The following is a 24,173-nucleotide window of genomic DNA, read 5'->3' as shown; positions in this document are numbered from 1 at the left end:
AATAAGGCTACTTCTGGAAAAAAAAATTGAACCCGTGTATTCCACACCAGGGCAGGCAGATGGAGCCCTCTCCAGTCTGTCATTGCTTTTACAAAACAGTTTTTGATGAAAATGCATCTCTCATCACTGCAGTGCTTGGCAGTTGATGTCTATCATGAGTATGCAAGGACTACAAATGCTGATAGATTTGTGCCCCTAGCAAAGCTGTGCTAGTAAGGTTTACAAGGGAGATGGAGAGAAGGAGTGGCGTGGAAATGCAATTGTTATAAGTTAATATATTTCACACAGTGATATTGCATACAATGCACAAAAATATAGCAACTCAAAGGATTCAAAAAGTCAAAACTGAATAAATGAATATTTAAGGTTTCCAGATGCTAAAAATACACCTGAGATCTCATTTTCTTCTAAATCAGAAATTGCTTCAGGGAAGGAGACTCTTTGCCTTCTGGAATTCAGCATATGCCAAGTTGACTTGGTATTTTGGCAAAAATCAAGGCTAACCTTCATCTCACCAGCTGTAAACAATGCTTAAAATTTAAATATTAGGGCTGAGAATAGAAATTGCTGCCAACCTGTTGCCCTGGTTTTCATTTATTTATTTATTTTTGCTTCTTAAAGGATGATAAATTGCATCACAGTGGAATTTGAATCCTTTCATTTTTTAAAAAGTACATCCCTGTCTTTACAACTTTATTCTAGTTCAGTGGAAAATGTCAGAGTAGAAAAAGAGATAAAAATAAAATTTATTTCACTGATTTTTTTGGTCACCTCAACAATTCTAAATGAACTTAATTTTTTCTGTTAAGTTTTTTTTTTCTCTCACATGTTTATAATTTCTCATGTCTCTCCCATGAATACAGTTTTTGGATTTCTATTTTTGTGTTTTTGGGTTACTGACATGACTGCTTAACTAGTTTTTAGTTATCAGTTACATATACTTTAGGTAAAACAAACAAGGGAACATTGACTTCAAGCCTACACAGGTAGTTTAGTGAATAAATTCTTGATTTTTGCTGATTATTGGCTTGCTTCTGGGAATACGTCTGAAATGCATGCATTGACCCTTAATGTCAATCACAAAACTCTGGACCTAAAATACAAAGCAATTTCATTGTTTACAGGATATATCTGGCACCTTCATAATAAGCAGTGTGATCGCTTTATGGATTTGTTTCTCCCTTGAGCAAACTTATAAAAAGGCTGAGTAAAACCCATATTGGTTATTGAGCATATGAAAGTTGGCTGCTATTTTTGTTTGTAATTGTCACTAGCTCTGCTTTAACTTTATGTAGCTAAAGGGAAGGGGGAAATTGGGATTTTCCTAGTGTTTTTTTCTTTCTACTTTAGATGTGGAACTTGAAAGAGGTCATGTAAATGTCAATGAGAATATCCCATGATTTTATACTATCTTTTTGTATATAGTTTCAAGTTAAGAGAAAGTAAAAATCTAAGAAAATTATCTAATTCTTTTCTTAAAAAACAAAAACAAAACCAAAAAAACAAAACCCCTCCATTAGTCCATATTAGAATTAAAGCAAAACTCTGAATGCCTAATTTAAAGGAATTTCCAATTCTGAACAGACTGGCTATAAAAATGATTTGAATATGGTTCCCAAAGCCACAACACATTAAAAAAATTATGCCTTTTTTCATTTAAGAACAACTATTTGTCTCGACCTTAACTATAATGTACCTAATAAGAATAATAGTTTTTATTGATCTTACTGTATAAAGCATACTGAAATATTTTTTAAAAGTTATATATGTTTATATTTAGCCATGGCACAAGATGGCAGAATATCTCACCTTCTAAATCTTTCTTCTCTGAATTAATTCAACCTGTTTTTACTCTCAAATTCTGGCATTCTCAAAATTTGAAAAAATTGATGAGGAACAATCTCTCTCCATCAAGACTTTTTTCCCCCTCTCTAAATGTGCAGCCATCAGCCACCCACACATCAGTTAAATAGCATTTAAGAAGAAGAAAACTGCATCTGCAATGGGAGAAAGACACTTATATTTGGCTCTTTATCTGGGACAATTCCAACCAAATGGTAAACTCCCCTAGAAAAATTTTCTTTCTAAAAGATACTCCAAATCCTTTCCTTTGAGTTTTTAAAATTACTGATGAGCTGCAGAACGATTTTCCATAGTAGATTAAAAACACGAGCTATTTAAATAAATGTAAAGATTTCTAGAAGGACTGATTCATTAGAAGGGAAACGAGAGAAATATGGAAGTTGTAGCTTAACTGGAGTTAGAGGATTTTAAGTTTGCATATGAAAGCACATTATAATGACAATAGGTATATCACTGCAAAAAAAATCTAAAACTTTTAATCAACATTATAGTTCATACTAGTGTAAAATAATGCATTATTGCTGTAATGAGTAGCTGTTGGATTATGTACATTTGAATAACTAGGTATACATAAGATATATACAGAGTACATGGAAAGAGGGGAAGGAAATAGTAGCTGCAGGGATTGGGAAAGGCTTTCTGCAGAAGGGGGAACCTGAGCTGATAATGAAGGAAGTCAGGGAAACCATAACGCAGAAGTAATGGGACAGGACACTCTAGACATGGGAGACAACCAGCAGAAAAGCCAGTGTACACTGATCATAGAGCACAGAGAGTAGTAAAATGTAAGAATACTGGAAAGTTAGGAAGGGACCAAATTATGAAGAGCTTTAAATTCCAGTGAGTTTCTATTTGATCTTAGAGGTAACAGCCATTGGAGCTCATTGCCTTCCATAATCAGATCTATACTTTAGAAAAATCACTTCAGCAAAAGAGTAGAATGTGAATTGGAGTGAGGAGGGATATGAAGCAGGAAGACTAGTTAGAAGTCTATTAAAATAATCTAGGTGAGAGGTGATGGGAGCCTGAATTAGGGTGGCATTTGTGTGAGTGAAGAGAAGGGGACATATAGAAGATATTCTGTGAAGACAGAAACAACAAAATCAGGCAGTGGTTATGCAGGCAGCTAGGTGACACAGTGGATACAGCAGTGGGTCTGGCATCAGGAAGACCTGAGTTCAAATCTGGCTTCAGACACTTACTAGCTATGTGGCCCTGGGCAAATCACTTAACTCTGCCTCAGTTTCCTCATCTGTAAAATGACAAACCACTCCAATGTATTTGCCAAGAAAACCCCAAAATGGGGGTCATGAGGAGTTTGAAATGCCTGAACAATAACAACAAAATGTGAGATTTTTAATTAGATTGAGGAGTCAAGGATGACACTGAGATTCTGAGCCTGGGTGATTGGAAAGATGATGGTGCTCTCAATAGTAAACAAGGAAAATGGGAGAGAGTTTTGGGGAAAATAAAATGAGTTTTGTTTAGGATATGATGAATTTGGGAATCTTAAAGGACCTCCAGTCTGAGATACCTAGGCTACATTTGTAGCTCAAGAGAGAAACTAGGGCTAGATATATAGATCAGGGAATTGTCTGCATAGAGACGATAATTGAACTCATAGTTGATGACATCACAGTGTAAAAAATATTAAAAGATTATAGGAAAAGAGAAAAAACCCACACCAGATCCTTAGAGAACACTAGGGTTAGTGGGCATGATGTGGATATAGATTAAGCAAAAGAGACTGAGATGGGACAGTCAGATTTGAGGAGAACCAGGAGAGAACAGTCTCATGAAAACTTAGAGGAGAGTGTATCCAGGAAAGGTAGGTGATCATCAGGGCCAAATGTTACTGAGAGATCAAGAAGGATAAGGACTGAAGAAAGGCATATTTGGGAAGGTAATTGTAGAGAGGGTAGTTTCAGTTGAATGATGGAATCAAAAGTCAGATTGCAGAGTTTAGAACTGAGAAGAAAGGAATGGAGACACTCAATAGACCTCTTTCAGGAGGAGTTTATATGCAAATGGAAGAGGAGATAAAAGATAACAGCTACCAGGGATCAAGTGCAGTGTTTTGTTCTGTTTTTAAAGACAAAGGAGACATAGGGAAGGAGTCAATAGATAAAGATTGATGATGAGAGATAGTGAGAAGGACAGTAGGTGCAATTTGCTCTAGAAGTCTAGAGGTGATAGGATCAAAAGTGTCTATAGAAGGCAAGGAGAGGAGTGACTTCTTTATCTGAGACTAAAGTGAAAAAGAATTGATGGGGGAATATGTCTGAGGGATGTGATATTAGGAGAGAAGGAAGAGCTCTCTGAAAATATTCTAAATGTTTTCTTTTGAGGCAAAGTGAAGAGAATGGAGATCATAGTGAGAACAGAACACAGTTAAGTAAGATGGTAAGACAGACGTAATGATGAAAAATTATCATAAATAGCAGTTTCATAGTTCATGAGCAAGAAAGTGGGAAAACTATGTGATGGCAAGAAGGTGCTGGCAAGATCAAAGGTATGGACATATCTGTAATAGACTTGTTGTATCTTAAGTCATTTCTAATTTGGAGTCACACAAGTCATAACAACAATAGCACCACATTCCACAAGGTTGAACTTCCAGGAAAGACCTTAAATAATCTAATCTTTTGCCTCCCTCCACAGGCCTCTCACCACCTATGGATACTCTACTTGAATTTACTCTGTATTGGTGTATCCCCTTATTCTTTCCCCATTCCAGTTATTCTAAACACCTTACTTCTGATATTCAAACCCCATTCCTCATCCTCAACTCAGCACTCCCTCTCATCCATTCTTTTCAACCTTAACCCTTCTCTCATTGTTGAGTTTCTTCTGGAAGCTTCCATTTTGGGGACAGGCCCAGGTCAGCCATGCTTCATTCCCCTACCAGTGCTTCTGACTCTCTGTCCTTTGACTTCATAAGCTGTCTTCTCACTTGGGAACTTCCCTCAGTACCCAGGTCCTTTTCACCCTAGATTGTCCCTCTGCCAGCCATGATGGTTCTCTTCTATTGATGAATTCCTTCCAGCTCCTCACTTCTGAAAATAGCCATGTCAGAGTGTGCTTCCAGCTCTCAGGTCTTTGGCCTTTACCACCAGGATGCTGTGAGTGTACTTCTCACTTTCCACACATACTTTTTAGCTTCTTTTATTTGTTGTCTTGCTTCATTAGAATATGAGTTCCTTGAGGGTAGGGACTATCTGTCTTTTTGATGCCATGACAGTGTGCCTGCCATCTTAATTTAATCATATGATCAGAAAATTGAACGTAGATCTGATCATTTGAGAAATATGAAAACAGTAATAGCTACAGTCTTGTTAATAAAGGGATAACTAGAAGAAGCAGTGTGAGCCAATACCATCACTGAAAATAATTTCTAAGCTGCAGTCTGGATATTACGAAAAAGGGGCAGCTAGGTGTGCTAGGCCTGGAGTCAGGAAACCCTGGGTTCAAATCTGGCCTCAGACACTAGCTGTGTGACTCTGGGCAAGTTACTTAATCCTGTTTGCCTCAGTTTCCTTGTCTGTAAAATGATCTGAAGAGGGAAATGGCAAACCACTCCAGCATCTTTGCGAAGAAAACTCCAAAAGGGGTCACAAAAAGGAGTCAGAGACAACCGAAATCAACTAACCATCAACAAATTACAAAAATGATTCATATTTATATATATATGTATGTATATATATGTATATATTCCTATTAATTTGTGTCCTTATGATTCAAGTGTGAACACAGAGGTTAGTAAAATTTTGTATACTACCTACCTTAGGTTGAAGGAATAGATGGAACATAGAATTTAGAGTTCAAATCCACCTTAGAGATTGTCTAGTTCAACCTCTCTTTTTATAAAATGGTAATCTGAGGTCTATAAAAATTAATTGACTTGTCCAAGATCATATAAGCAGAGTAGAAGAGAGTTAGGATTCAAACCTAGGTCTTCTAACTCTAACTTCAGGTCTCTTTCCACTATCGTATGTTGCCTTCCTGACATTTAGTTTTAGGCACAAGATCTTTTTTTTTTTTAAATTGGCCTAGCAAACACACAGAATGTTTGTGAGCCTTAAAGCAGTACATAAAAGTAAGTTGTAATTATTTAAAAGTAATTCATGTTCAATTCTCAGGTTTTACTCCTCTTTATTCTGCAATAAGCTAGTGATATTGAAACTTCCCATTAAACATCTTAGAAGCTTGTTTTTACATTTGAAAGCTTCCTTTGAAAAAACAAAATAACAGTATAAGCTGTCCCCAAGGACATGATTCTGCAATATTCTACCATTTCTATTCAAGTTGGGCCTCCTGCATCAGCAATTCTCTCATTGAGCAGCTGAAAGTACAAAAGGAGAGCATCAAAAGTACATTTTTACTCCTGTTGGTGCTTCTAGCCACTAATGTACTAGTCCAGATATTGGAATGTTCATTTAAGTCAGTTTAGGAAATGGGCCAACATTTTAAAAGTAATTTGAGTTTTCTTGGCTTTTTTCATTTGACAAAAAAAGCATGGAAATGTTAAGGACATCAGAAGAAGGCCCTTAATGTGGGGTACCGTTGTTGCAAAGGATGGAAATGAGAGTCACACAGGATGGGCAGTCACGAATGGGCTATGTGACCTGTATCATTAAAAGGAAAAAACCGCATCGATCAGATAATCAATACAGTAGATTATTTATGGATTATTTTCTAGACTGAGAAAAAGAAAATTGAGAAAAAGCAGTCATATAGTGTGGAGGAAAACCAGAAAAGAATGGTGTCATGAAAACCTAGTAGAGAGCATATCTGGGAAGGGCAGATGATCAACAGTGTCAAATGCAACTGAGACATTAGGAAGGATAAGGAAAATGTTATTTCATTCAGAAATTAAGAAATCATCGGTAATATAGGGTAGTTTTGGTTGAATAATGAAGTCAGAAGTCAAATTTCAGAGGGTTTAGAATTGAGTGAAATGAAAGAAAATGGAGGTACTGAGTATAGATGTCTTTCACAAGGAATTAATCTTTGTGGGATAAAGTGGTTGTAGAAGACACTACCTCACACAGGCAATGTGATACTGAGCGGAATCAAGAGACACAGGATCTAGTGGGTTAGTAATCCAATCAGATGACCTAAGCTTTTAACCAGTCCTGGCATCAGAATCTACTTGATCTTTTGCTGGTCACATTACAGTTCTAGGATCTCAGTTTCATTATCTACTGAATAAAAAGGTTGGCCTATACCTAACTCTGAAAATTCTGTACTAGAGAAATTATCAGGTTTGAGTGAGGTGGTATTATATATCAAATCAGAGCATGCTAATAGAGTTAACTGGCCTATCAAAGTGAATTATTTATCAAGTGAGGTTTTGAAACTTGTACTCAAAAGTTCATACTAATGACCTGGTAATTATTTTAATGGATTTTCAATGAACTGTGACATACTTGGCTGGCATATCAATATTTAGTAGTACTGTGAGAGCAGGTGTTCTACTGAGAAACCTCACCTGCTAAGAGTTCTGTTAAAATCCCTTTTACTGGGTGAATAGGTGCTTCTGGTTACATTTTGCTTGTTGTTGTTCACTTGTTTCAGTCATATCTGACTCTTCATGACCCCATTTGGGGTTTTCTTGGCAAAGATACTACAGTGATTTGCCATTTCTTTCTCTAGCTCCTTTTATAGTTCAGGAAACTGAGGCAAACAGGGTTAAGTGACTTGCCAGGGCCGCATAGCTAGTAAGCGTCAAAGGCCAGGTTTGAACTCAGATCTTCCTGACTCCAGGCCTAGCACCTTATCCATTTCTCTACCTAGCTTCATTTTGGGGCACATTTTACTTACCACATCAATAAATGACTTTAGTCAAACTTACATTAAGTACCTACTATGTACCAGGCACTGTGTGAAGTGCTGAGGATATAAAGAAAGACAAAAACAAAAACAAAAACCCAAAATAACAAAATAACAAAAAAGGAGCTTAAGTCCATAAGGACTCTCAAGGAATTTAGCCTTCGAAAGTCTTTATTTTGTCTTGAGTAAAGGAAAGTAAAACAATGGAAGGTTGGGGGAGGGAGGTTCAGGTGGAAGGCAAACCAGTTTTTATCAGACCCTTACGTGCTAAGCATTGGGCTAAGTGCTGGGGATACAAAGAAAGGGAAACATCGTTGCTCTACAGGATTTCACAGTCAAATGGAGGAGACACAATACAAGATATATACAGAGTTACAGGGAAAGGCATTAGAAGTTGTGGCACCAGGGAAGTAATGCCTGGAGAAAGTGGGATTTGAACTGATTGTTGAAGGAAGCCAGGAAAACTGAGTGTCGGTTTTAAGGTAAAAGTGATCATAGAATATTGAGCTTTGTTGATGGAAAAGATCTTAGAAGTCTTTGATCTCAACTCCTTTATTTTAAGGATGAGGAACTTAAGACCCAGAAAAGTTAAGAACCTTCATACAACTAGTTAATCACAGATCTAAGATGAGTAGATAGATTTCCTGACATTCAATACTCATTCCGCTTTGCTGCAATGTCTCCCCAGTGAAAAGTTACTGAACTTGTGCTTTCTCTATTTCTTTATGGCTTTCTGAGAGATTGAATTGAGAAATTAGGCTGGTGTTACTACACCCAGTATGTATTGTGTTTCTGGGAATTATAAGAGAACATCCCAAGTGAGTATGAGTGGAGTATATGGCATTGGTGACCTTGTGACTTATAATGTCCAGTTGGGACTCTCATCTCAGGGCTTTCTAAACTAGGCTCAGTGATTTCTTCAGTACCCATGTACCCTTGACAAGTGAATGAAAGAAAATGAATGAAAAAGAAAATATTGAGCACTCAAGTGTACCATGGCAAGGAAATTAATAAGATAATATCTGAGGCCTTTCTTTATATGGTCCATTTCAATTACTGATTGAGGTATAAATATCCTTTTTTGTATTAGTGAAGGTGTAGTACCGAAGATGGTGGTAGAAAAGTGTAGTGAAGAACTACCTAACATTTAGAGTGGTCAAAATTTGGAATAAGCTTCCTTCTTTGGTCTTATGTTTCCCATCAGTGAAGATATTTTAATAGTGACTAGATTAGCACTGTCTGGTCATGGTGTAGAGGAGATTCATACTTTCATTAGAGAATGGTTGGATCAGACAACCTATGAAGTGCCTTTCAGTGGAGACCCTATGATATGATTCTATATCATTATTGGGTACTATCATTCTAAATCTATCTCTGAGGTGGACTAACCTTATGTGTATGATGTCGCATGTTGTACATTATAGATAAGAAATATTTGTTGAATGAATGGATTTATTATTTTCAGTTATATTAATGGATATGTCCTATATGATTGGAAGTCATGCTAGCTAACATAAATTAAATTCTGGAAGTTTCTCAAGGAGCTATGTCTAAATTGGTCTTCTACTCCTGGGCAAAGAGAAAGTTGTTCATGACACTTTTCTACTCTAGGGGATTTCCTGAAGTTCTTATTCACCTGTTCCCTGCTCTACTCCCCCCCCCCCCCTTCTCTATATTTGGAATCATTTCTTTTTAATCATACCTCCAGTATAGATGCCCCTCCCAAGAAGTTAATTCATTCAATGTTGGAATTCCCATTCCTTGCCACCCTCCAGCCTCTGGGGTTAACTGTCCTGAGCAATTACTGAGTGAATGCAAACTCACCAAACCCATTATATCTAGCAGGCTCCAACTTAGGGGATCTTGCCATCTGCCCTGCCCTCTTTCCATTTCTCTCCCTCTTGCTCACGGAACGTAATTAAATAAATAATGTCATTGGTTCCAGAAAGGCATGTCAATCACCTGCCCCTTAGCTCCCCTTACCATCCCTATGACTCACCAGACCATTATCTCCCTTCCCTTGCATGACTCCCCAATACGCTTTCCATTTTTCTATAAAGATATAGTTAGAATGTAAGATTCTTCAGGACAGGGGCTGTCTCACTTTTGTATTTGTATTCCTAGCACCCAGCACAGTACATGATACATATATTAATAAATAATTTTCATTATTTTATTCATTAATATAAACATAAGTTGCTTTAAGATTAGAAAACAACTTTCTAACCCTAGACAATTTTTAAAAAGACTACAACTATGTTTCATTTCTGCAGTTCATAATTATTATTTTTTTAACTTGAAAGACAGTGTCTAACAACAACAAAAATACTTCCCAAATCTTCAATTACCCATCACATAGCCTTGTATCCTATTTTATTGGTGCCTGGCTTACCTATGAAGTATCTGACTTTAGAAACTGACAGATAAATTTTCATATATTTGTAATTAAGAAATCATGCCACCTATGTACACAGCAATACAATAACTACCATCCCACGTAATTGTAGACTTCAAGGGCAATTTAAGGAAGCCCTATTTTTCATAAGAGTACCCATTAAATTTTCATGCAAAGATGGATAAAAAGAACACAAAAAATCCTCATGCATTAAAAACTGCTTTGTTGTGGTTCGATTGTGCAGATACATAATTTTCACTATAGAAGTATCACATAAAAGTTTGACAGGATTAATAGGTAGACTTCAAAGGAAAACACCCTCAGAAAGGTTCAGAACAAAGGTATGTCTGTATCTGGCTGGAAATCCAAACTTACTTAGTTTTTTAGAAAGAGCAAACTAAGTCTAGTTAGGAACTCCCTAAGCATGGAGGCTGATTAGATTCTGAGCACCACAATCTCTTTCTTGAGAAAAAGCAACAGGGAGAGCTTCATTCTTGCTTAAAACTAGAAACTGTGAAGCTGTTTCCCTCAGCTATGGAACTCAAATAGCACAGTTAAAACACAGCCAGGGGCTATTAAGATTCAGTCTGCATTCAAAAAAAATAATAAACTATTTAGATCTGCTTTTAGTTTCTGTTACCATGGATGGTAGCATGTTGGGTATGAATAAAGAAAGATATGACTGCCAGGGTGACTTCTTACCTCCCTGATCACACAAGACACAATATTTAGCTCAAAAGACATCCTATTCTTGCTGGATTTGGTTTGAGAAATAGTTTCACATTAAGCACCATTTCAGCAATTCATTGTATACTGCACTATCTTAGATACCATCCAAAGATTGGTAACACTGAAGATAGAGGATAGATTAAAGCTTGTTGGACAGGTGGTAGAGAGGAGAGACTTCCAGTAAAACATGGCAGAAATGCACAGCCAATGAGATCCTTTTCAACTGAGATTCTATTCTTCAGGAATATAAAATGCTTTGCTGCCTTTTGAATATGATGGTGAAAAATTCTTAACTGAATCTGGTGAGAAGGGGATGAAAGTCTTAACTTCATGGAAACTGGAGAGAATTAAAAATTAGGGATCCCTAAATTGTCTTTGAGTTTAAAGTTAGCCAAGTCAGGAAAGTGATAAACTGAAAGTTTATTTAATACTCTTTTTAAAATACCTGAGGACATATGCACTTCTACCGGGGTAAAAAAAAAACAAAAAAAACTAGCCTAATTTTGGTTTTTGAGATGCTCTGCAAGTAGTGCACTTAACTATGTTGTGATTAAAAAAAAACTATATAGTTTTAAAAATATGAGTGTTTAAGATTTAGCTCATTAAATTCTTAAGTCCTTCTAGTCAATTTTACCTGAGGCCTTGAAAACTTAATAAAATGTGAAAGATTTACCAAGTTGACAACATCCTGTGGTTCACATGTCACCAGACCTAGAAAACACTTTTATATTCCAATAATAAACTCACTTAGAGATCTTCATGAGGAAAGCTAACACAATAACTTGAAGGGGTGAAGCAGGCTAACTTCTCTGAGACCTTGAACACATAGGCATAGTCTGAATTCCATGGTTGGGACTACAGATTTTTTTATATTGACGGGGGAAAATGTGATGATTAGTGTTACTTTCAGGAACATCCTTCCTTTTGTCTTCTCTATCACTCAGTCTCACATAGAAGTGATTGCCTCCGAGGACTGAATAGCCCCTGACTACATGTCCCAAGAGGTAGGGGAGGCATGGGGAAGGATGCATAGACCAAGTTCACCTGGTGAATCTTCATGATACTAGAAAAGTCCTGAGGAGTAGAGCCTTAGGCCATGCTGAGATCAGGTTAAGTAGTCCTTGAGCTGCTCTGTAGTGATTTAGGTCATCTCTGGATTAAGATCAGGGAGGCAGTGTGGTGACATGGAAAGAACACTTGATTAGGAGTAAGAAGTAGCAGAGAAACAGAGTGATAGAAGGGAGAGAACATTTGATTGGGAGTCAAGAGTCTTGGATTTAACTTCAACTTCAGAAACTTAACTAGGTTGATCAAGGGCAAGGCACTTAACCTCCCAGTGACTCAGTTCCCTCTTTGGTAAAAATGGGATAGTTATAATACTTATACTACCTACCTGAAAACATTATTCACGGAAAAAATACTTTGCAAAAAAATGTAATATACATGTGATATATTAATAATTCAAAACCTAGCTCTGCTGTTTGTCACTTATGAGACATCAGGTGCTAATAACAGTAACATGCATAAATCTATTTGAGGTTTGCCAGTTGCTTTTCTTATAAAGTCTCTTGAGGCAAGTCATGCAATAGATAGAATAGGTCATTATACTGATTTTGCAAATAAGAAAACTAAGGCTCATGGAGGTTAAAAAATGTGCCCATAGTCATTCTAGAGATAGTTAGTCTTAGACATGGTATTACAACCGAAGCCTTCTGACTCCAAATTTAATTTTTTTTCATACCTCAAATAATTTAACCTCCTTGAGACTCAGTTTTCTAATCTGTGAAATGAGGAAGTTGGATTATATAATGTTTAAGATCTCTCAGAATGTGGATTTGGTTATAAAAAAATCTAAATATTTGTGGGAGAATCCAATTTTATTTTTAGATATCCCCCACCAGCTGAAAAAAATCCTCTGTTTTTATCTTTTAATTAAATAAACCAAGGGAGTGTAGGAAGGTAACTGTAAATAGTACAGAATTTAATTAGAAAAAACCAAGGTAAAATTGGCAAGACTCGGTAAATGTTCCACGTTTTATTAAGTTTTCAAGGCCTCAGGTAAAAGGGACTAGGACTTAAGAATTTAATGAGCTAAAACTTAAACACTCATATATTTAAAACTATCTAGTTTTTTTTTAAAATCACAACTTAGTTAAATTCACCACTTGCAGAGCATCTCAAAAACCAAATTAGGCTAGTTTTTTGGTTTTTTTACCTCAATAGAAGTGCATATGTCCTTAGGTATTTTGCAAGACACTTCAGGAGAGTTGTAGAAACAAAGAATTCCAGCATAACAAGTGACCTTGGGGATCACTAGGTCTAACCCACACTTAAAGAATAATCGTTTCTACAAAATGCCTGCCCTACAGTTATCCAGTCACTATTGAAAAGCTTATAGTAATGAGAAACTCACAGCAGCCCATTTGTCCTAACACAGAACAGCTCAATCTGCACACAGTACTCTGGAAAGGATGTGACTAGCGCTGAATGTACCTTTGTTCTGGACATTCGGGCTTTCTTCACACAGGCTAAATTTACAATAACATTTTGATGGCCGTATCACAAGGATGATTCCTATTGGATTTGCAGTTTACTCAAATGCAGCTTGCTTACAGCTAGTAAGGGTCTGAAGACCTCTAGATTTGAACTCTGAGCCCAGCATTCTGCTTCAGACCTTATATGACTAACCTTAGACATTTATTAGCTATGTGATCCTGGCTAAACAAATCATTTAACCTGTCTGCCTCAGTTTCCTTCTCTGAAAATGGGAATAATAATAGCACTTACCTTCTAGAGTTACGAGGATAAAATGAGATTATAATTATAAACCTTAAAATGCTATAAAAAAACTCTGCAAACCTTTAAGTATTATAAAAGTTCTACTTGGCTCTTATTGTGTTTGACTCATCCTTTTTTTTTGTGAAGATCCTTTTGGAGTCTGATTTTTATATGCAACATAACATTTATCTCTATCTATTTCAGGTCACCTCAAAATTTAAAAAGCAGATAACCTTTAACTTTTTCTAAGTCACTGATAAAACTGTTGAGCAGCTAAGGGTTAAGGATAGAACCTTGGGGCATTCTATTAGATACCTCCCATCTCTCTCTATATGTAATTAGTGTCATTTTTCAGCATATACTGTATTTGTCATTGTTCAGTAGTTTCAGTTGTGTCTGACTCTTTATGACTCCTTTTGGGGTTTTCTTGGCAAAGATACTGGAGTGGTTTGCCATTTCCTTCTCCAAAAGTTTTTTTTAACAGATGAGAAAACTGAGGCAAAAAGGGCTAAATGACTTGCCCAGGGTCACATAGCTAGTAAGTGTCTGAACCTGGATTTGAGTTCAGGTCTTCCTGACTCCAGGTCACACCATAACCACTATGACACCTAGCTGTTCATATACTGCATATATGTATATTATTCAGATATGTGTGTGTTTGTGTGTATACATAGAAATATAGTACCAATTAAATGCTAGAGTCAAATTGTATACAAGCCAAAATTTGGGTGGGCAAAAATATTGCTTATACTTAAAACAATATGGCATTTTTCAGTTTAAAAATGGGAAAGTCTGTCATAGTCTTTAGGAAAGAAAATCCCAAAGAGTTTAAAGATAGGTTAGGAATGATCCAAAAAGACTTAATACTATAAAATAGAAGTCAACTTAAGTGGCTTAGGATAGTCTTGAGCATGCAACTTTGACATTGAAATAATAGATCATTCCACTGATTGATTGATTAAATGAAAACAAAAACAAAACAGGGGAAGACAACTATTAAATAGAGCAATATAGCTGAACAGAGAGCTTACCCACAATTTAATTCTTATGCAAAAGCATATATACATGAGCTGATTTTTCCCTTTCATAGAGATCTTATTTTAATGACATAGACTCTATCAGAGCCAATGGACTGTGATTTAATTGATATGGTTTCTCCTGCCAAAAGTCCAGTTCACAACCCATTGGTGACTTCTCTTTCCCTTCTCTTTTCCATAGGAATAGAGGCTAGGTCTGTGATTTCATTAGTACAGGGAATTACTGAGTGAAGAAATTCTTTCTACCAATGCAGGTTGTCACCTTCTCTACAAATTATATTTTTGGAGTTGCCTAAAGCAAGTGACTGAATACTGTTTGCCTCAGTTTCCTCTTCTGTAAAATGAACTGGAGAAGGAAATGGCAAACCACTCCTGTACCTTGCCAAGAAAATCCCAAATGGAGTATTAAACAGTTGAAGAGTTGAACACAACTAAAAAAATGACTGAAAAGCTTTGAGAGGTTAAGTGGCTTACCCAGAGTTACACAGCCAATATTTATCAAATGAATGGATCCAAGTCTTCCTAGCTTCAAAGCAGCCTCTCTTTCTACTGTGCTATGTTATCTTTCATGATTTGTCCACAACCTGTCATAAATCTAGAAGCAATATGCTGGGAGCCTTTCAATCTCTTCTCTATTGTGTAGGCACCAGTGGATATAACCCTTAGAGATGCAAAATGCTTTCATGTTTATTATCTCTATTAATCTTCATAACAAAACTGTGAGGTAGGTAGTATATGTATAATTTTCTCTATTTTACAGATGAAGAAATGGAGATCTAGAAAGGTTAAGTGCTTTTCCTGAGGTCTCATCAACTGACATTTAGGCATTTTTGTTTAAAAAGAAGACTGTATTTAAAGTTGATTCTAAAATTATTTGAAACACAAATTACATATTTACATATTTTTAGGGATTTGTTAAACTGGGACTTTATTGGATTGTAATGTAGGTATGAGCATATGGTTCATCTTTATATGACAATATTGTTGTAGGATAACCTAGGAAAATTGTTCTCATTAACATTGGCAGCAAAAGGCATCACAATTTCTGTTTTAATGCTTTGGGTGCTAAGTAATTTGATTACTTCGGCTTGTGAGTTGTTTGAAAAATATGGGAGAATTCCTTCTAAAGTAACTGATTGATTTGTAAAGGACCCCCAAGAAATACATATAAAAAACAACAAAAGAATAGATAATAATGGTTCCCTAACTCCACATTTAAAACTAACATGAGGAAAGCCATTCTTCACAACTGTCTCACAATACCCAATTGACTCTCCCCCATTTCAAAGTTTTCTATGAATTGCAATAGAACTCATCTTAGGAATTTCCTGTTTATCACTTTTTCAACCTCTGTAGAACTGCAATATCTTTGAGGGAAGAAGCTACAATGGTTTATTTAATGTATCCTTCAGTACTAAGCTTGATGTTTCCTGATCCGTAGTTGTTCAGCTATTATTGACTGAATAAACTTACATCCTTTTACAGCAGAGTTGTCTGTGAATAAGTACATTGGGGCAGCTAGGTGGTGCAGTGGAAAAGTGCCTAGCTTGGAATCAAGAAGACTTGATGTGGTCTCAGACACTTACTAGCTATATAACTCTGGCCAAGTCACTTAATCCTGTTTGCCTGCTTCCTCATCTGTAAAATGATCTGGAGAAAGAAATGGCAAACCGTTCCCATATCTTTGCCAAGAAAACCCCAAATGGGGTCACAAAGAGTCAGACTTGACTGAAAATTACTGAACTACAGTAATACACACATTTTATTTAAGATGCCAGAATAATACAATGATAGGGCTTGGACCTATGCAATGGTGCTACCTTACCAGATAAAACTACCTTATAATGAGGTCCTTTCAGAACTTCAGTTAATGGAGTTATTGTAAACTTTTAGTTATGTATGTTAATAGGAATGACTCAAAACAATATCACACAGCTTCATTCATTAAAATAGTTTTATTGATAATAAAATCTAATAATAGAAATACTATCCAGAAAATAGACTTAGGCCTAGCTTCTGCCCATTAGACTTAGTTACCATGAGAAAAGACCCAAGGGAAAAATTAACAATTGGAATAATGATTTAAATTATCTCATCTGTTATTTGTCAGTCCTATATAGTTCTACAAAGAAGATACTTGTGTATTTTAAATAATTCTATTTTTAAATGAGTCAACAATAGGGCACTATCAGTAAAGCATTTTTTTCTGATTACATTAATTCTCTATAGTATTATAAATTCATAATGCATCCCTAACAATGGAATACAACAAAGTCTTACATGTGCAAGTCTTACAAGTCTATATATATATCTATGCATTTTACCCAACTTATCAGAAATTCTTCCTAGTGAAACATTACAGAAGAGTAGAAAAGAGAATTATGACTAACCTGTCTTTTGATGGACAGAAAAGACTAATAGGATATATATGTATATAAGTGTGTGTGTATATATGTATATATGTATATATATACACATACATACATATATACACGTGTGTGTGTGTGTGTGTGTGTCCTTTTTTTTCCCTTGGAGGTGATGCTATGGACCCACTATTACTACTATAGGTATTGGTAGTGGTGCCAGAATTTCCTTGATCCTTTTGTGATCATGGCCATGCCAATGGAGCCTCCTCCTCAAAAAAAGTTGATCTTAGAAAGGACAGACTAGTGAGTATAAGTCTGGGAGCTGGAGGTCATGCCGGCAACCAGATGGAAAGAAGCATTGTGTCCAGCAATAGATCTTGTGTGACTTAGCATACATCAAAGGCAACCAAGAAAGATCAACAGCAATTCAACCCATTTTCTTGGTAAATTTTTTTTAAATTCTGAATTCCTATAAGCATTTTCATTTATCTTACAGAAAAGGAGCATATATAATCATGCATTATTACCTGTATGCTGTTCTTCAATCCAAGCCTGTAAGTACATGAAGAGGAGTAGACCAGCTACTCCAAACATCAGCACAGACAGGAAGACTTGCCTCAAATTCATGACCATTTCAGATGGTTGCATTTTTGCTGCGCTGTGAATACCACATGATTTTCCTCCCACGTATTTTCAGTTTAATCTTGTTCTCTTCAGCATCTTTGTCTTCAGTATCCTAGAAGGTGGACAAATAAAGCATTGTGATTCTTTGGTGATAATTCTTCATGGATGTTATGTGAAACATGAGGAATATTTACAATGCTGAATGTTTAAATGAACACTGGTGTTATGGAACTGATGACCTGCAGGAATCCATTCCTCAAGGGATAGATGTCCCATTACACTCCAAACACTTCAATCTTATCTGACAAATTAGTTCTTCTGAAGTTAATGAGTAAGTTTGTAACATTAAATGAAACCACTACATTCAGAGTTAGCCTTTCCTAAATGTTAAGGGTCAAGGAAGGATGCATATCCCAACTTAAACTATTTTTAATCAACAAGGGATCTTTTATTGACATTCTGGTATCCAGTATCCTGAGAATTGAGCTTAGGTAGTTCTGATATAAGTATGTTACAAAAACCATAAACCAACAAGGAGAAAAAAATATACTCAGTATAAAGTTTTCCTCTTTCAGTTACAAACTTTCTCTTTTCTCTTCAACTCTCTTGCCTTTCCTCTCACTCTTAGCAGGGGACACAATTTCTTGCTTTAATGAGAAGACTGAGGCCATTTGAAATGAAATCTTTCAACTCTCCTCCGCTAAACCTCTCAATTTCTCACTTACCCTCTCCTTTTTCCTTTCTTTGTCAGAAGACCAGGTGGTCCTACTCCTTGACAAAGCCATGCACTCCACATGTATTGTCATTTCCTTCCCTTCCCATATCCTCATGAACTTGCACTGAGAGTTACCCATTCTTTTTTCTTATTGCTCATAGTGAGACATAATGACATAATACAGAGAGTAAAGGACTTGGAGCCTGTAAGTCCTGAGTTCAAATCCTACACCAGATCATTATACAATACTGGAAAAGTCACTTAATCTCTCTGAGCCTCATTTTCTTCAACTATAAAATGAGGAAGGTAGACTAGATGTTCTCTAAGGTCCATTCAAGGTCTAAATCGATGATGAGATGAATCTTTCCTTTATACTGTCTCATGTATACTCACACTATTAACCCCATCCACAAAACTTTGACTCCATTTTCTCATCAGGTTATCATCCTGTCTGTCTACTCTTCATTGTTAAATTTCTGAACAAATAGCTTAAACTCACTGCTTTAACTTCATTACCACTTCTCATCCTCTTGAAAGTCTACTTTCTGACCCCTCTACTATATTTAAGTGGACCTCTCCAAAGTCATTAGTAACCTCCTTATTGCTAAATATGATGACTGATCATTTGTATTCATCTACTTTGCAGCTTTGCACACTATTGACCATCCCCTCTCCCTTTTGTCATCCTGTTTTATTACAATGCATTACGTGGTTCTATTTTTCCTAGTGTTGTTTTTTTTTTTTGTCTCTTCCCTGTATATCTCCTTCTCACGCCAATTAAACATATTTTAAACCATAGACTACTAAGGTTCTATCTGTGCCCCCTTTTCTGTATTTTCTCTTGATAATCTCCTTTACTTTCATGGCTTCAATTACAAAACTCAATACATGTGACTCCTAAAATCTATATCTCTAGCCAAGAACCCTTTTCTGAGAGCCAGTCCCATATCCAATTCCCAGCTAGATATAGTCATGTGAATATCTTACCAGGACTCAAATTTAACTTAGGAGACAACATATATTTGTTAATTAGCTAATTAGACAGAATCATTTGAGATAAAGGGCAAATTTTGAAAGATAGGTACATACAACATGATAAAGATCTTTTAAAATGTAGCAAGGAAATGGAGATTTTCATGCAATGTAATTTATTTATGTAAAAAGACCCTTCTATTCTATTTTAAAAGGTGATATTCAAGATCTTTCCCAAAAATCACTATTAATATTAAAATTAAGGACTTATTATTACCAAATGCAGTCCTGCCCTGGATTCTGTCCAAAGATTTTAGTTTTAAGAAGTGCTGTGATGACCTAATTTTTATAGCAGAGTCAAATATGTAATGTGGTGCTAGGAATAGACTACTAAACTGATGTTATCATGATGCTTCTGCACATCCTAGGACACCAAGATTATGCGTCCCTAACATCTTTAGCCATTTCACAAATGCATGTTCTTTGTATGAAGAAATCAATGCATCATTTTGTTTTAAAATTATTCCATTTTGTTCAAATGTTTTCAGAACAAAAGAGGTTAGTGCCCTTAATAAATCTCTGGTAAGAACACAAGTCCAAAAATCAATCAGTGATGAAACAATCCAACCAAAATGACAATTTCTCCGAGTTGACCATGCTGATAAAAGGTTAATATTGAGGCATTTTATGAATTATAACTTTCACACTAGCCTCAGAGAACAACAGGGAGAAGAGTAAAAGGAATAACAAAAAAGTTCATTCCCTAAATAAGGAGATAGAAAGAGTGCACCTCATTGTCTCTGATGAATTCATATCACTTGGCCCTGATACAGTACATCCTAGGATAGTAAAGAACTGGCCTATGTGATTGCTACGCAACAGTAATATTTGAAAGATAATGGAGAAAGGCAAAAGGTAATACAATGTTGTGGAAGGGCAAATGCTGGCACATTTTCTTAAAAGAAAATGAATAGTTTGTAAACTGTAGGTCAATGACATAAACTGATTCCTGAGTGAATTCTGGAATGGATCATTAAAGAGACAATGAACATCAAACAAAGGGATCAGTGATTACAAAGAGCTAGCATGCTTTCATAAGTAATAGACCATATCAGACTCAATCACTTCTTTTTGACTGGTAGATCAGGAGAATGCTGTAGATACAGTTTGTCTCAATTTTAGCTAAGTATTTGATAAAATAGAGCAGCTAAGTGGCACAGTGGATAGAGGACTGGGCCTGAAGTCAGAAAGACTCATCTTTTTGCATTCAAATCCAGCCTCAGACACTTACTAGCTGTGTGTCCCTGGGCAACTCACTCTACCCTGTTTGCCTAAGTTTTCTTATCTTTGAAATGAGCTAGAGAAGGAAATGGCAAATTAGTCCAGTATCTTTGCCAAGAAAACTCCAAATGGGGTCATGAAGAATTGGACATAACTGAACAACAACAAAAAATATATTTGATAAAATATTTCCTATGGGAAAGAAAGATAGATATAGACTAGAGAGCAATATAAGTAGATGGAATCAGAACTGACTGGATGACATGACTCAAAGAGCATTGATTTATTGTTCCATATCAACATGGCAGAAAGTCTTTAGTGGAGTATAGCAGGGATATGTGTTTGGCACTGTGTTATTTGACATTTTTTAAATCAGTGATTTAGATATTGGCATAGATGGCATTCTCATCTGATTTGCAGATGATATGAAGATGGGAGGGGCAGCTAACACCCTGGATGACAGTTAGGATTCAAGAAGATCTTGATAGTCTAGTGGACTGTGTGGCATCTAATTAGATAAAATTCAAATGAGGATAAAAAAAATCAACTTTTAAGTTCATGAAGAGGGAGACATAGTTTAACAGCAGTTTCTCTGAAAAATGCCTGGGAATATTAGTGGATTACAAGCTCAATGAGTCCAAGAGGAGCAAAGAATTGGGGGACATAATAGCTGTCTTCTAGCATTTGAAGGGCTGTCACATACAGGAAGGGTTAGGCTTCTTCAAAGAGGTCAGTTTAGGCTTGATGGCAAGGAAGAATTTCCTAATGAAGAGAAATGTTCAAATGAGGAGCGGGAGATCTCAAGAGGTACTGGATTTCCCCTCCATGACAATGTTTGACAGAGTTGATATGACCACTTATCAGGTATACTAGTATGGTTGGTACCAGAGGGTCACTGATGACCCTTCTAATGCCCAAATTCTATAGTTCTATGAGAAAGTTAAGAATGAGTGAAGAGAAATTTTTTGTCAGTTATTTTTTAATTGGCAAAATTATGTCTGTGAGTTTAATTGGGAAATGATATGTGATTTTATAAAGATTGAGGACAGGGATATAATATATACTTTCCATAGAATCAAAGATTTATTTTTTAAAATAGTATTTTTTTCAAATTACATGTAAAGACAATTTTTTACATTTTTTTTAGTAAAATTTTGAGTACCAAATTTCCTGTTTTCCCTTTCCTTCCCTTCTCCCTAAGATGGTATGCAATTTGATATAGAGTGTATATTTATATGTATATATACACATATGTATATATGTAAACATACATATGTATATATACATATATGTATATATGTAAACATACATATATATATATATGCAATCACATAAAATATATTCCCATATTGGTCATGTTGCAAAAGAAAAAACAGATTAAAAAGAAAAAAACATAAAAAATAGTGAAAATATTATGCTTCAATCTGTAGAATCAAAGATTTAGAGTCAAAGATTTAGAACCCAAAGAGGGTTCCCCAACCTCTCATTTTAAAGATAAGAAAATTGAGATCTCCAAAGGGAGAAAGACTTGCCCAACCTCACAACTGAGATTTGAATTCTAGTGTCCCCCTTCCCCCATTAGGCCTTGGCTTCTCTATACCTTTCTTATTTCTGAAAGGAAAGAGAAAAGATGTAGTAATAGTGGAAACTGGAAGCAATAGTTTAAGGCCTTCCCTGATAATAGCAGGACAATTCTCTTTTGAGGAAGAGACTAGCCAGGGGGATAGAGTTGGGTGTGAGTGAACATGAGATCAGGCCTTTAATATCTCTCAGCCAAAACAGAAACAGTGGAAAAGCTACAGGTAGTATTATGGGAGGCCTTGGACAGGAAAAATGCCTTTTTGATAGTCTCAGCACTTGAAACAGCATGACAAGATTCTTCTTATTTTTTTTCCTCTCAATCCTCAAAAACATAAAAAAGTTGATTTTTTTTTTAAACTCAAGTGCAGCTAGGTGGCGCAGTGGGTGGAGTACTGGGACTGGAGTCAGGAAGACTCATCTTCTTGAGTTCAAATCCAGCCTCAGTCACTTATTAGCTATGAGTACCTGGGCAATTCACTTCACCCTGTTTGCCTCAGTTTCCTCATTTGTAAAATGAGCTGGAGAAGGAAATGACAAGCCTCTTCAGTACCTTTACCAAGAAAACCCCAAATGGAGGTCATGAAGAGTCAGAAATGACTGAACAACTGCAGCAAGTTTTACACACCCTTATTGAGGTCAGCAGGCATTAGATAATCGTTGAGTTAAACCTCTAGATTGAGATCTTTTTTATTGTTTTGTATAACTTGCATAATTTTATTTTACATGTTTGTGACTAATTATTTTCAATGCTATTTTAATAAAATTATTGTTTTTAAAAAATAAAAAAAGAACGGATCATGTGCTAACCTATTTTTTTGTTCAGTTAACCACAATAGAGGAAAGTCTAAACATTAGGCTGACATATACTAACTCAAGTGAGCGCATAGGAACAGCTACCCAAATTGCCAACATCAAGACTAGGGGGAAATATTAACCTGCCTCTCCTCTATAAGACTTCCTTTGAAAATCCAATTCTACACAAGAAATAGCTGTATTATGGGACTGGTATCAGAGGAGCACATTTCTGTTTGTGCTTTTGAAGTTTTTTTTAATCCAGTTAATCTTTGGTTCTGGTAGCAGAGAAAGTTTTAAGGAAATAAAAGAAGTAAAACTGTTCTCACAGAGCTCATATGATAGAAGAGATCTTACCATATTAAATTAAAGCTCCAGGAATATGAGTTTTCCAAGTACTTATAAGACAGTGAGGCCCACAAGGGAGATTTGGAATTTCAGGCTTTTCAAGACTTATTCCTCAAGGAACTTCATGAAATGAAGGTAACTTTCTCTTGCATAGAAGTTAAAGTTAAACATTGAACAGAAATAATAACTGGATAGGATAAGAAAATTCAGATAGTAGGCAACCAATCAAATAAATTCTCCTCCTAAAGACTAAATAATTGCACTCAAGAAGGAAGAGATCTTTAAACTCTTGCTGTTTGCATAATTAAAACTCATCTCGGAAGAGAAAGGATAGAAGAAAACTCATAAATCAGACAAGAGCTATGAACCTAGGGGAATAGTGGGTGTGGAAGCCAATAGAAGTAATCCTGGGGGGATTTAAATGAGAAAATTATTACCTAGGCTTCTGGATAGAGATGAAGAATTTACTCTCTCTTTCTCTGAGAAATGTAGCTATTCTATGTCTGACACAGCCTCCTGGGTGCAGAAGGCAGTGGAAAACCTCTAATTGTTATTATGGCAGATGTGAGTAGGATTGAGTGATTAAAGCCACAAGGCAGAAAGGCAATCTGGTGTAAAATAGAGAGATACATGAGATTTTCTCAGATCTCAGTCCATTAGCCCAAAGTTGGCATTCGAAAATGGCTCTCATTAAACAAAGGTGAGGCAGCAGAAGCTGCAGTGTTGCTCCAAGCAAAGCTGAAGGTCAGTTGTAATGGGAAAATGTACCTATTTGGAGATACTCTGCCTCTAAGCCTCTGAAAAAAGTGCAGACTATTGGAGATTGAAATTACTTGGAATAATGCTGCTTTATGTATGGC

At 36.0% G+C, this 24,173-nt stretch overlaps 1 protein-coding gene across 1 annotated transcript in view; it reads right to left on the bottom strand.

The window, feature by feature from the left end:
- The window catches only part of LOC114031696 (carbohydrate sulfotransferase 9-like), a 283,467-nt gene extending 265,819 nt beyond the window's left edge, over window positions 1–17,648 (bottom strand). Inside the window, exons 1-2 of the mRNA XM_027846851.1 lie at window positions 17,528–17,648; window positions 14,779–14,824 (exon numbers count right to left, since the gene is read on the bottom strand). Coding sequence (XP_027702652.1) covers window positions 14,779–14,824; window positions 17,528–17,648 — 167 coding nt within the window. The remainder of the gene's footprint in view (window positions 1–14,778; window positions 14,825–17,527) is intronic.
- Window positions 17,649–24,173: the final 6,525 nt, after the last annotated feature.

Source organism: Vombatus ursinus, unplaced genomic scaffold, assembly GCF_900497805.2.
Source record: "Vombatus ursinus unplaced genomic scaffold, bare-nosed wombat genome assembly UNPS02015255.1, whole genome shotgun sequence".
Classification (NCBI taxonomy): domain Eukaryota; kingdom Metazoa; phylum Chordata; class Mammalia; order Diprotodontia; family Vombatidae; genus Vombatus; species Vombatus ursinus.
The sequence above is the reverse complement of the archived record's forward strand: the minus strand, read 5'-3'. Positions and strand labels throughout refer to the sequence as shown.